This window comes from Cyprinus carpio, chromosome A23 (genome assembly GCF_018340385.1).
Source record: "Cyprinus carpio isolate SPL01 chromosome A23, ASM1834038v1, whole genome shotgun sequence".
NCBI lineage: Eukaryota > Metazoa > Chordata > Actinopteri > Cypriniformes > Cyprinidae > Cyprinus > Cyprinus carpio.
In genome coordinates, this window is record NC_056594.1 from 7504429 (window position 1) to 7518012 (window position 13584).

At 40.9% G+C, this 13584-nt stretch overlaps 2 protein-coding genes across 3 annotated transcripts in view; one reads left to right on the plus strand and one right to left on the minus strand.

Moving 5' to 3' along the window:
* The window catches only part of pdzrn3a (PDZ domain containing RING finger 3a), a 32740-nt gene extending 28148 nt beyond the window's left edge, over positions 1-4592 (plus strand). Inside the window, exon 10 of the mRNA XM_042712854.1 lies at positions 1847-4592. Coding sequence (XP_042568788.1) covers positions 1847-3337 — 1491 coding nt within the window. The 3' untranslated portion in view covers positions 3338-4592. The remainder of the gene's footprint in view (positions 1-1846) is intronic.
* ppp4r2a (protein phosphatase 4, regulatory subunit 2a) lies at positions 3771-13405 on the minus strand. Of its 2 annotated transcripts, XM_042712850.1 has the most exons (10): positions 13248-13404; positions 12279-12476; positions 12094-12143; positions 11224-11394; positions 11053-11146; positions 10890-10927; positions 10676-10750; positions 10361-10498; positions 6836-7134; positions 3771-5256 (listed from the first exon to the last, which is right to left on the minus strand). In XM_042712850.1, the coding sequence occupies exons 2-10, from the start codon at positions 12417-12419 to the stop codon at positions 4916-4918; spliced, it is 1347 nt and encodes a 448-aa protein (XP_042568784.1). In that variant the 5' UTR covers positions 12420-12476; positions 13248-13404; the 3' UTR covers positions 3771-4915. The 2 variants fall into 2 exon arrangements, with proteins under 2 accessions (XP_042568784.1, XP_042568785.1); XM_042712851.1 differs by lacking the exon at positions 12094-12143 and having other exon boundaries at positions 12395-12476; positions 13248-13405.
* Between the last annotated feature and the right edge of the window lie 179 nt (positions 13406-13584).

Sequence of the window (13584 nt, forward strand, 5' to 3'; positions counted from 1 at the left end):
AACTGTCTTCAGGGATTTCTGGAGCACGATGCCACACTATTTGCAAAGAGCGTTAGTGTTGACTGTGAAGATCAAGAGATTCAGATGCTTAATGAGGAGTTACTGAACATTGAGCTTGAGTGCCTGAGTATCATACAAGCACACAGGCTTCAGGCTGAAGTTGGTGATCTGCAAGCCAAAAATCCTAGTACAGAGCACTTTATTGAACAAGTCAATCAGGACCTCATCAAGAACCACGTGGACAATGAAGGCTCTACTAGTGCTTACAACACTGGAGAGAGCTGTTGGAGCTTACGTCCTGCTCTGGAGTCAGATTCTCCTAACTCCCAAAGGATGGTTGCTGGAGACAAGGGTAAAGGTTTCATGCATAGACGCAACTCAACAGCAGGATGCTCCAAACATCACCTTTCTCCCATTCAAGAGATCAGTCCCACCAAGAGTTTACCTGGAGATCCAGAGGTCATAAATCATGGGAAAGGGAAGCAGAGTAAGAAAAAGAACCCAAGGAAGAGTCTTTTGACTTCCTTACGTCATTCCTCATACAAGAACACCTACATCCCAGCTCATGCACAACATTATCAAAGCTACATGCAACTTATCCAGCAGAAGTCAGCTGTGGAATATGCCCAGAGTCAAGCCAGCTTAGCCAGCCTGTGCAAGAATGCAGAAACCACCCCCACTGAGTCCAAGCCCAAAACGGGGGTGAAGGTAAAGATCCGTAGCGATGGAACAAGATACATCACCAAAAGGCCCATCAGGGACCAGCTTCTGAAGGAGCGAGCTCTACACATTCGAGAAGAACGCTGCAGTGCAACTACAGATGACGATGCAGCAAGCGAACTAAAAACTGGTCGATACTGGAACAAAGAGGAGCGCAAACAGCGATTTGCAGAGGAAAAACCACTCAGGATAAGCTTTGGCCTGAAGTTATGTTACAAGACGGATGACGAGAAGTCTGCCATGTATATTAGCGAGGTAGAGTTCTACAGTGGGGATTTCTCAGGACAGTAATTGTTCAGGCAGTTTTTCAACCATTACACCTTTGATTTAGTGTGTGTATCAGACTTGCTAAGTGCAGCTTTAGGTATTCCAGTGTCCTCACATCTCAAATGTTAAGTCTTAATACACTGTTCTTACCCTGCTTAGATTGATCCAGAAGGAATTGCTGCAAAAGATGGCAGAGTTCAGGAAGGAGACCAAATTATCCAGGTAGAATTTATTCCATTGTTTTATATATATATATTTTGGCTAAAACATGAATCAAAACTAATCTTATTTATCCTTCACATGTTGAAGATCAATGGAATGGACATCCAGAGCCATGAAGCGGCAGTGACACTTCTGACCAAGGTGGAGAGTAAGAATGTGACCCTTCTAGTGGCTCGACCAGAAAGTCAGGTCTGATTACTGTTCTGTGTACTTGCAGATTTTGGTAAATTACATTTGATTATTGTCAGCGTTTTCCAATCCTGCTCCTGTAGGACCACCTTTTTGCAGAGTTTAGCTCAAACCCCATTTAAACACACCTCAACCAACAGGACCAATTTTGTAGCAGGTTTGGACATTCATTATTTAAGTTAAAGAATGACATTGCATTTCGGTATGGGTTGCAGGATGTTGGCTGGTTGGAGGAAGATAGATACAACTTAGATGATTTGCACATGGGCACACTGGAGCAGCAACATCACAAGGTCAAGGAGTTCCCCGCAAGTATGCTGCAGCAGGCAAGTTAATAGATGTCAAGTCAACAGTGAATTGCTCACTTTTTTCAATTAAAAAGGTGCTATCCTCACTATAAAAGTGATTTTCAAGCTATTAAAAAAGTTCTATCCACTCAATTTAACAGAGCACAAATGAAGAAGATGGAGGCACTACAGATACAGCTACTTTACTATCCAACCAGCATGAGAAAGACAGCGGCGTAGGCCGCACAGATGAAAGCACTCGTAATGATGAAAGCTCAGAGCAGGACATCTTGGGGGATGACCAGAATTCCCTCTGTGACACTCTCCCAGAAAACCACAAGAAGTACAACAATAATCCGGACACTGTTGAAAGTGGGGACATGCACTTAAGCAATGACTCTTTTCTTTCAGTTGACAATGGAGACAGTGGAAACTTCTTTGGTATACCTGGCACGGCATGTGAACATTTCCAGAAACTGCTTGAACTTAAATCTCTGGTGAATGGTAACTGTCTTCAGGGATTTCTGGAGCACGATGCCACACTATTTGGCAAAGAGCGTAGTGTTGACTGTGAAGATCAAGAGATTCAGATGCTTAATGAGGAGTTACTGAACATTGAGCTTGAGTGCCTGAGTATCATACAAGCACACAGGCTTCAGGCTGAAGTTGGTGATCTGCAAGCCAAAAATCCTAGTACAGAGCACTTTATTGAACAAGTCCATCAGGACCTCATCAATAACCACGTGGACAATGAAGGCTCTACTAGTGCTTACAACACTGGAGAGAGCTGTTGGAGCTTACGTCCTGCTCTGGAGTCAGATTCTCCTAACTCCCAAAGGATGGTTGCTGGAGACAAGGGTAAAGGTTCTCCCATGCATAGACGCAACTCAACAGCAGGATGCTCCAAACATCACCTTTCTCCCATTCAAGAGATCAGTCCCACCAAGAGTTTACCTGGAGATCCAGAGGTCATAAATCATGGGAAAGGGAAGCAGAGTAAGAAAAAGAACCCAAGGAAGAGTCTTTTGACTTCCTTACGTCATTCCTCATACAAGAACACCTACATCCCAGCTCATGCACAACATTATCAAAGCTACATGCAACTTATCCAGCAGAAGTCAGCTGTGGAATATGCCCAGAGTCAAGCCAGCTTAGCCAGCCTGTGCAAGAATGCAGAAACCACCCCCACTGAGTCCAAGCCCAAAACGGGGTGGAAGGTAAAGATCCGTAGCGATGGAACAAGATACATCACCAAAAGGCCCATCAGGGACCAGCTTCTGAAGGAGCGAGCTCTACACATTCGAGAAGAACGCTGCAGTGCAACTACAGATGACGATGCAGCAAGCGAACTAAAACTGGGTCGATACTGGAACAAAGAGGAGCGCAAACAGCATGCGGCACGAGCCAAAGAACAGCGTCAGCGGCGGGAGCTCATGAAGCAGTGCCGCATAGAGAGCAAAGAACAAGCAGGAGCAATGGACAACAAGAAGGAGCCTGATATTATCCAGCTTAGCCGTAAAAAGATGATGAAGAGGAGGAACAAGAAGATATTTGACAACTGGATGACCATTCAGGAGCTGCTGACACATGGCACAATGTCCACAGATGATAAAAGACTATACAATTCCTTTCTTTCTGTGACTACAGTGTAAGGGATTGCTTGGTTTAGGGCACTTTACTAGTTTACTGTGTAAAATTAAGATAGGGTTGGTGTGGGAAATCTTGCCTCATTTAAGGAGGTGGGTCATTTATGGACTTTAGTATGAAAATCTACAGAGATTTGTGAGACACAACAGTTGGAGTACATAACAGTGATGATGAATTCAAACAAACTTAATGCTTTATAGAACTTGAGGGTGCACTAACATTGCAGTTTGTACTGAAATATTTTATTAAACAACTCATCATAGTTTAATGTAAAAACAGATTAAATTCTAGCTCTTATTTGCAGTTAGTGCCCATTACTTGCATATAACAGTTTTAGGTTTCACTTAAACATTGTGGTGAAAATGAATTGTGTGTGACCTGATATTCCAAAGAGTTTTATTCAGATAAAAGGTTAGAAATGGCTCCGGTTGTCAGAGATTAAGCATATCACTGCTTTTATTGTGAACATTTATTGCTCTTCAGGAATACTGTTGAAAGCCCAAGCATTCAGTTCACATTGAGATCATACAATTTCACTTTTCACAAAAGCAGTGAACACTTATAATCTACAAAATCTAATTTAAAAATTCTACATATCAAAAAGGAGCTGTGGAAATTGGTATGGGTAGAACAGCCTGTATACATGTCTGCAGGAAGCATGAAAAGTAGAGTTTAAGAGATGTTGGTGTTGACAGTGTTGCTCATTTTAACCTTTATACAAGAGTTTGCCATTGTTTGAAACAAAATGAAAATCTTATAACAAATAAGGATGACTCAAATAGTGGTTAAGCATATTATGTCAGTTGAAAAGACAGGCTCACTATATTAAGTTACACATTGCAACCAACAGCACTCGAGTATCTAGTGCATGGAAAATCACATTAGTCCGTTTTAGAATCTATTTACCAGCATCAGTGGATTAATACATGTCGGTGCTATGCTGGGAAGGCAGTTAAAATCAAAGGACCTAAAAATAAAAGAAAAAATAGCAAAGAAAGGAAATCGGTCTAATGCTGCTATTGAGCACTTTGTGCTACAAGCCAGCAGATGAATACAGAAGGCAATATGAGGGGAAAGGGGTGTTCTCCTGGAATGTTTAGACACTGGTCTGCCAGCCAACGGGAATCCTGAGATCATCCGCTGACTGGACTAAACTAAAGGAAGCGCACACACCCCTCACCCCTACAAACATATGCACACATTCACACAAACCAAAGATTTGCCACGTGTTCGCTCTTAGTATAGCAGGAGAGAGATTGATGTGAAATGAAAGGTGTTTTAGAACATGTTGATGAACGCCCATGATTAGAACAGGATTACAGAAAACTGCCAAGGACACAAGGCTTTTGAGTTATTCAATAGCAAACGCTTTGCTCAACCAAAAGAAAGATGAGCTTCCAGTTGTTTTAGTTGTCCGTAGGAGATGCCGCCTTAAGAAGGGTCATAAGGAATAGAGGTCTTTGGGGACGTCACCAGAATGCCCTCCTCTCCTGGTCTATAAAGGATCTGCTAAACTTGCAGGATAAGTGATTTTTGGGGGTTTGTACAGTAGAGTGTAAAAATCAATAATGTGCAGCTGAACTTCAGTCTTGCTCCATGGTGTCATCTGCAGTCTCTGAGCTGTCCGAACTGATTTCTGCAGTGGTACTGCCCTCTGCTGTCAGCTCTGTGGAACTGCTGGGACTTGCAGATGGAGTCTCTGCACTGGACACTTCCTCATCACTGCTGTTATTGCTGCTACTGCTGACTGGGTCATTTCTCTCGTCCGTTTCCTGAGCCTCGGCTCTCTCTTCCCTCCCCGACCGCTGCTCTGGTAGATCTGATTCGCTGCCAGTCGCCTGATTGTGGGAAGGGTCGGGTGAATCGTCCGAAGCAGATTTCTCAACCCTGTTTTCTAAGACCTCTGACTGTGTACTAGAGGGTTCTGCAGACAGGAGAAGAAAATGTAAATGTATGCAAAGAGATGCTCAACAGCTGCAAAGATATTAGCACAGCAAAGATATTTCTCACATGACCAAGCTGGTTGACAAATTTTTTTTTTGAAAAAAATAAAATTGACTGAACCCAAATAATATGGTCTATGATGATTATTTAAGATATTTTAAATGAAACCCTGGAGGCTTGTGACTGTCCCATAGACTGCCAAGTAAATAACAGTGTCAAGGTCCATAAAAGGTATGAAAAGTGGTCTTCAGAATACTCCATCTGCCATCAGACGTGCAATCTGGGTTATATGAAGCGACGGGAACACTTTTTTTTGTGGCACGGCTGACACAGAAGAGCATACGCAGCATACGGTGATATGGAGAGACAGAGGAGACCGTTGACAAAGGAATTATTGAATAAAGTCGTTATTTTTGTTTTCTTCGCTTACAAAAAGTGTTCCCGTTGCTTCATATAACCCAGATTGCACGTCTGATGACAGATGGAGTGTTCTGAAGACGACTTTCATACCTGACCTTGACAGTGTTATTTATTTGGCAGTCTATGGGACAGTCACAGGCCTCCCGGTTTTCATCTAAAATATCTTAAATTGTGTTCCGAAGACGAACTGAGCTTTTACGGGTTTGGAACGACATGGGGGTAAGTGATTAATGACAAAAATTTCATTTTGGGGTGGACTGTCCCTTTAAAGACATTCACTGTTCATCCAGTTGACTTCATCTATCAGATAGTGGAAACTTCCCTGCTTTTAGAACTCCTGAGTAAACGAAGACTAGACATAAAAAAAAAAAAGCTCTAAAACCCTGTGATTACCCAGATACACACTTTATAAAGACATACTAAATCTCCAGTTTAAACACCAGACCCGACTGGCAGAGGAGGACAAGTACATTTCCTGAATGAGGCTTTTTACACCCCAAACCTTCAAAATAGGATTGTGGGATAGGGTTTAAGTGAACTCCAGGACGGTTAGCAAATGGCATGAAAGTAATCTGGTTTATTATGGGGAAGCCTATTAGAGTATAATGCATTTTTCATTGCTCCTCATGTCTGCAGAAACTGCCTTCGCCGTGCATGTTAGGATTTAGTTTTGCCAGCAAAGGAACAAAAACACGAGTGGGGGGTGGGAGGAAGTGAACCAAACAGCACTTTCCATTTTTGGCATGTTCCACTGAACGGTTACCTAGCTACAGTGGTAAACAGCTGCCGCTAGTGTTTGTGGTGGTACTCATGTTGATACCACAAACTGAGCCACATAATACAATATTAAAAAGACCTTTGGGGGGAATGAGCCTCAGGTTTGGACCAAACAAGCAAACCAAATGTGAGAAAAGCCTAAAACAAGCAGATGACTGTCCCAGACAACAGATGAAGCCACTTTGATGATAGGCAAAATAACCTTCAATGAATGGGCAAGGTCCAGATGCTACAATTAAAACTGATCTGATATTCACTTACTCTGTCCATACAGGATGTTAGAAGCAAAATCTCTTTATGTGTATGCCAATATGCTATCAAGATAGTTCTGCTGGTAGTCAGTGCACTGTAAAAGAACGTACCTTGGTCTTCAGTGACTAATTCATCAGGTTTATTATCCTTTGCCTCCGCAGTGACGTCTGATGAGGACTGCAGTACATCTGATGAGCTCTCTGCCACCGATGTGCAGGGTGACTGCTTTTCATCCAGCTCTTTCTCCCTTCCATCCTCATTGTCATCCTCTTCCTCTTTTTCAAACTTTAGTCTCTTTGCTTCGTGCATCTCAGTGTTTGTAGCATCATCATCATCATCATCTTCTTCGCGATGTTTACTCTTCACTGGACCACTATGTGAACCTTCTGCTTCTGAATCTGAAGTCTCACTTAAATAAAAGAAAAAAAAAGACACTTTTTAGACTCCAAATACACACTTTTATAGACCATGAAATCATAATTTGAGTTTTGTGGACCTTTATACCATGTAAGTTTTAAAGTCCTCTATGTATAATTAAAATATTCACTGTGCAGGAGAAACGATTATGGGCAAGACCAAACCAGGTTGGAAAATCATTGACAAGCAAACATAGTGGTGGAATGAAGAAGTGCAATGGGCAATTTGAGAGAAACAGCTGTCTTTCAAGGACTGGAGGAACACTCGGCTTAGTGCCTATTTGGACCGATATCGAAATCAGCAGCGAAGCCGGCAGTGGGCACCACAAAGAGCCACCCTTACCCGGATTTGTATAATCAGCTGGACACGCCAGAGGAGGCAAATAATATTTCCGCCATCACTCAACCCAAGACATTGCCATGTCATGCAAGTCAAAAGACCTGTGAGACCCTTCATCCATTTAATGATGGTGGTCAGAGTATTTTTCCAGCATCTGTAATGAGGAATTTCAGCATCTGCCAATACCAAGCCCACCGCATCCCCTCAGCCCTGTACCCCGAATCACAATCTAGCCATGGAAAAATTAAAAACAGTAAGGGGACCAGCCCTGACAACATAGCAGCCCAAGTCTGGAAGATCCTTGGAGATGAAAAGTATAGACTTAGTTATAGCTTTGTTTGACCACACTTTGATCTTAAACTATGAAAATCCATCATATGAATGAATTATTACACATTAAAGCTTTTATGCCTTTTTCACTTTTAGTTAGTCTGTAATGCTGCTGTTGGAGCATAAAAAAGATCTGCAAAGTTACAAAGCTCAAAGTCCAATTCAAAAGTAGATTTTATTTAACAGAAATCACTTTTCAAAAACTACAACGAACGACTCGTTCGGACAACAATGGATATTTTCCGGGATTTGTGATATCACAAAGATTGACGAATGGGACGAGACCTGGTTGAGCTGCACTACAGAAGGCAACGAGTGTTATCACTGTGTTGGAGACACGCTAGCTTTCCCAACTCAGAGGAGCTTAGAGTGGTTACAATCATCCGGGTTTAAATCGCGCTCAGATTGTTTTGATTTTGATGAAATATTTACACTGAAGCTCGCAGCAGGTGGTAATGGTAAAGGGCAGGACATTTCCCGACCAGGCGCCGAGTGCTGCCAATCACAACACAGACTGCCGCAGCGAACCAATCACAGCACATTTCATATTTCAGAGGGCAGGCCTTCATTTGATACAGGAACTAATCGAGCCGTTCATGTCAGACCTGGGAGAGAGGTGTTGTAATAATGTAAAATATGTGAAAAATAATGTGTTTTTTGAAAAACCTAGTATGAGATCCTGTTCTAGTACACCCCAAAACAAAATCAAGACTTTGTGAAAGAGCATAACAGGACCCCTTTAAACTATACTAATCTAAACAAATAGTGAAATAAACCATTTAATACTCATTATGTGAAAATTATCAATAAATTGTGGTGTCACTTCTGAAAAATGGACACAATACTTCTTTACCAGGAGACAACAGTTTCAATGAGGAGCTTTAAATGAAAAGAGAAATTATGAAATGTGTTGGGGGAAGAAAACGAAATTAAGGTAAATCACTTGTAAACTGAATTTATTGTATGATACTTTATGCAATTTATGCAAAAAAAAAAAAAAAAAAAATATTGAACATTTTAAAGGGGTCATATGATGCTGCTAAAAAGAACATTATTTTGTGTATTTGGTGTAATGAAATGTGTTTATGCGGTTTAAGGTTAAAAAAAAAAAACATTTTCCACATACTGTACATTATTGTTTCTCCTCTATGCCCTGCCTTCTGAAACTTGTCGATTTTCACAAGGTTCATCTCTCTGAAAAGCGAGGTGTGCTGTGATTGGCCAGCTATGAAGCACGTTGTAATTGGTTAAATGCCTCAAGCGTGAGACGGAAATGTTACGCCTCTTAACATATTGTGAAGCCTTGTCCGGCCGGAGCGACGAGCCAAGAACATAAAACCCATTATAAACGTGATATAAACATGATTTCTAGTCGTGTTTTTTTTTAAGGCAAAAACAAAGTAGTTTCGCTTTCTCAACGAAACAACGTCACACACCGCGGCCTTGAGTGAGCGGAGGCCGGAGGCCTAGAGTGAGCCGCGGCCAGCTTGAGAGAGCAGAGGCGGGCGGCTTGAGGCGGATTCTACGAAGAAGCATACCTTGGTCTTGAAGCAACCACATGTGACGACCCCGGGCTGGACGCCGCTTCGTCCATGCTGAAAGCCGATTCGGCGATCCACAGTGCAAAGTTGATGTATTTCCTCAGCAACCAGCACGGCTCAATCCCAGGCACGACGAAGTTAATATCTTAGTCTTTTGGAAGGCCAAACAAACAACTTTCGCTTTCAGAGTGAAACATACAGCGTTTATACGACATAGCGGCGGCGGCAACAACAATATTACAGCGAGAATAAAAGTTACGCCTTCTTTCTTTGCGTGAACATCTGGGCGGCGAATACAATAATTTGTATGGCTATTTAAAATTATTTAAATATGTTTTAGAATGTAGCGCAGCTGCTTTATTTATGGGTTTTCCAGGGTGAGGGCTGCATTTTCTGCAGTTTAGCGCCATCTGCTGTCAGAGATTGAATGTGCTTTCATTCAGCGCGTTTCTCACATGTTCCCCCATGTGCTTCTTATGCGTGCTTGTTTACATCAGAACGGCACGTTAAAATGCATTCCAAATTCTGAATAATTTGTAATATATAATTATTCACGGTATTTAGAAGTGCCCGCGATAACAATATCGTGCATATTCATTACCGTGATATAGCTCATTACCGAATACCGGCACATGTCTAGCGGCGTTATGCAAATCTTCCCACATACTGACGTAGATATGTGGGGGCGTGTTAGAACGAGCCGTTTCAGGGGGAGTGGATGAGTCTGAACTTTGATAAAGAATATCTCTTTGGATTTGAGACTTTAGTCTTTGCAACTTCACAGATCTTCTTTATTCACCTAGAGCTTGTAACACTCCAAAGAGAAACGACAATTTGAAATCGCATAATAGGACACTTTTATGAATTTAGATATGTAAAACACCAGTGAAGACCAATGAGTTCTTCCAAAAATGCTTCAGTAGTGAATATAAAAGAAAAAGTGCATTCATCAACAGTAGGGCTACATGGTTTGAACAAGAGTGTCTCATCCTGGCATTTCAGACTTACTTGACTGTTCTGTCCGATCGCTCTGATGCTTGTTCTTTGCTTGCTGTGCTGTCAGGAAGGCCGTTGGTAGCTACACTGCTGGACAGGGAGAGTTTTGGTCTGTTCAGTGGCCTGGGTGTTCCTGGACCATTCACATTTCTATCAGACAATCAAAGACACATCAAGCCAACAGACAGTAAAATTAGGTCCAACTAGTCTCTCTTTACAGTGTGCATGAACATTTCAAGCTGAATCGATTCAATTACTGAATCCGTTTAGTGACCCATGAGGCTATTATTAAAGTTTCTACAATGCTGGTTAAAGTGATAAACCCACCTATCTGGAAACGCTGAAGTGTTGCCAGGGAACATGACACCATTCATTCTGTTCACACAACCTGAACCTTTTTTCCTTTAAAAGTAAAAGATGAATTAAAGTATTAAGAACATCAGAACGGTTTTAAACACATTATAAGCATCACTCTAAACTGGTATTGAAAGCTTCCCAAACACAAAACAGTAAAATGGAGCAGAAAAAGAGTTTAACTCACTCTGAGGTAGGATACACACAACTGACCACCATCACGTTCTAAAAATGAAAAAGATTTCATTTTAACTGAACAGAAACAGCAGCTGCTTTAAGACCTTCAGAAAACACAGCACAAATAAAACCTGTTCCCAAAGAACTGCTTATTTTCCTTAAACGCAACATACCTTCTCCACACCCCTGAGGAACTTGTCTGTTCCTGTGTAGTTTCTTTTCGGCTCAGTAAGAAGCTCACACAGACGCTGAATAGTGAAAGGAATCCTGAAGAAAAAAAAACTAATTCTTTTAATCTAAATATTTTGACAATGTCACTGTGGAATGTGTTTGTTGACCCTTACCCGTTGTATCCACTGACGATTTTGAGAATCCTCTGCTTCATCTCCTCAAAGGGAATGTACTCAACGTTTGGATTGGCAGGTCCCCGTTGCTCTGGACATGAGGCTTTAAAATCATCCATCACTTTCTCCAGTTTAAAGAGGAAGTAACCTTTAAACTGAGACCACTGAATCCTGATGATGTAGAAAAGAACGGTTTAAAATGAAGATAGTTATGATGAAAAAGGCAATTCTATTATGGAAATAAAGTACAGTAATACAGTAATGTTTACACAAATAGCACACTCTGAATAGGCAAAAATTGCTTTTAAAATTGTGATCATCTTTTCTTCTCTATTGTGACGTATATCCAAGGGTCTAATTACTGCGATCTCATGTGAGTGAAATTTTGCTGAAAGGGAGGGATTATTATATCAGAGAAAAGATATCTTTGTGGAGGGAAGTTAATGTTTTTGAAGTGAGATTTAAAGAGTGCATGGAAAAAACATTGATGTGCATGGATAAACCATTTATAATTAACACTGCAAATATTTGTGATTGATTTAATGGTGATCTTAAAGACCTGTACACTGCAATGAACACCATCCACTCGGGAGAAAACTAATCTAGTTTGTTTAGTGGTTTCAAGAAGCCTTGCAGAAGCCAATTTCTGCCTCGTGGGGCGAAAAAAAGGTACTCATGACTTTTTAATCACACAATTCTGACTTTGTGTACTGACGTTTTTCTCTGAATTCTCAATCAGCGCGATTGTTTTGTGGATAAAAGGGTCTGTCTGGATCACTAAATGTTTGTAAACATTATTTAATTTCCATATTTATGCACTAAAATGTCAAATTCACATATTTACATCTATGAAATGAACATTTTGCTCACAGAATATATTTTATGATCCATGCATGTCCTTTCGATATAAATGTACAATTCTGAGAAGAAAAAAATAAATCAGAATTGCGAAATGTTAAAAGCTCAGAATCACAAGATATAAACGAACTGTGAGAAACACATACTCAGAATTATGAAAAATACACTCAATTTATGTGATGAAAAGTCACAATTACCTTTTTATTCCGAGGATTAAACCAGACTAGTGTCCTTGAAAGTACTTGCCTATAAAAGCAATATTCCCTCAACAACAGCAGCTGTTGTAGAATTAGTCTGAGAGTGCTGAACTTACATGGTCTCTCCTGTTTTTGCAACATGCGATAGAAACTGATCCAAAACCGGGCAGGTTTCCTTTTCCCCTTTCTTCTCGAAATCTACAATGAACAACAAAGAAAATCATAATGCTTCTTGTGGAAATTTCCTTTTATTATATCGCACATTCTGTTTAATAAGAGTATTGACAACTTATTTGATTGTAATTGCTTTTAATGTGCATTCATGCTTAATTCATGCTTTTTGAATGAAGAATGCCTATGCAGCACTTTGAAATCGAAATTTCTGCTGCAGACATAATAGTGCTTGAATTGGAGAATTCAAAATATGGTCACGGAAAAAGCTTTGTATACAATCTCATACCCCGAGATTATAAACAAAATCAGCAACTCATTATATAACTCAGTAACTCTGGCTCTTCTTTAATACCATAATCCACTAGCATTTAAATTTAAGAGACACTAATTAAGCGCCCGAGAAACTTTTTCGCTGACTAACTACGCAGCGAAGTTCGTGCAAGTAAAGTTAAGAAGTTTCTGAAAGTAAATAAGCGACAACACCAGTCAGTGTATCCAGTGCTCTCGTAGTAACAGCAGTGTAGCGCAGAGCTAACCGGCTTTCCGTCTGTTCCTGGGTTGCAGGGCACTTTAACAACTTCCGACCGGGAACATCAACAAAATCAACTCAAACACATTTTCTGTGTACCGCTGAGAACCAATCGATATCGATTACTCGTGATATTTAACGGTTTCCCCCGCTGTGTCAGCGCCTAGCATCGGCTGCTAGCTTGATATCCTAGCTTAGCTTCCAAGCTAACGAATTTACCAAACCTTTTCTGTTAAGCGTTATTGGTCAGATGGTGCTTGCGGTACCTCTGAATGCTCCCAGAAGTGCGTCGATTTCCATTGTGGAGGTATGTTTGCTACTCTCTGAGTCCAGCTGGAAACAGAAAGATGGCAACAACGACGCGGAGAAAACAGCAGCAAATCTTTAATATGGCGCCGGTGACGTCACTACCTGCCTGGGCTGGTGCTGCTGCGCATGCGCCGTGTTGATGAAGACTCTTCACTCTGCATAGACGAGCAAGGAACAATCGAGTTTGTTCATTTATATATTAATCTGTAATACTTGTGCTTCTGTCTACTTAAAAAACCGCTTTGAAGGTAAAAGTACAAGTAACATTTATGTGTACAGATATTTAGTTGTTTA

What these genes read in the sequence shown, in the direction of transcription:
- ppp4r2a (XM_042712850.1), bottom strand. Translation starts at nt 12,419, where the DNA reads ATGTTGCAAAAACAGGAGAGACCATGTAAGTTCAGCACTCTCAGACTA. An exon ending in TGTGTGTATCCTACCTCAGA is followed by an intron (nt 10,751 to 10,889) that starts GTGAGTTAAACT and finishes TTACTTTTAAAG; the next exon opens with GAAAAAAGGTTCAGGTTGTG. An exon ending in ACTTCAGCGTTTCCAGATAG is followed by an intron (nt 10,499 to 10,675) that starts GTGGGTTTATCA and finishes ATTGTCTGATAG; the next exon opens with AAATGTGAATGGTCCAGGAA.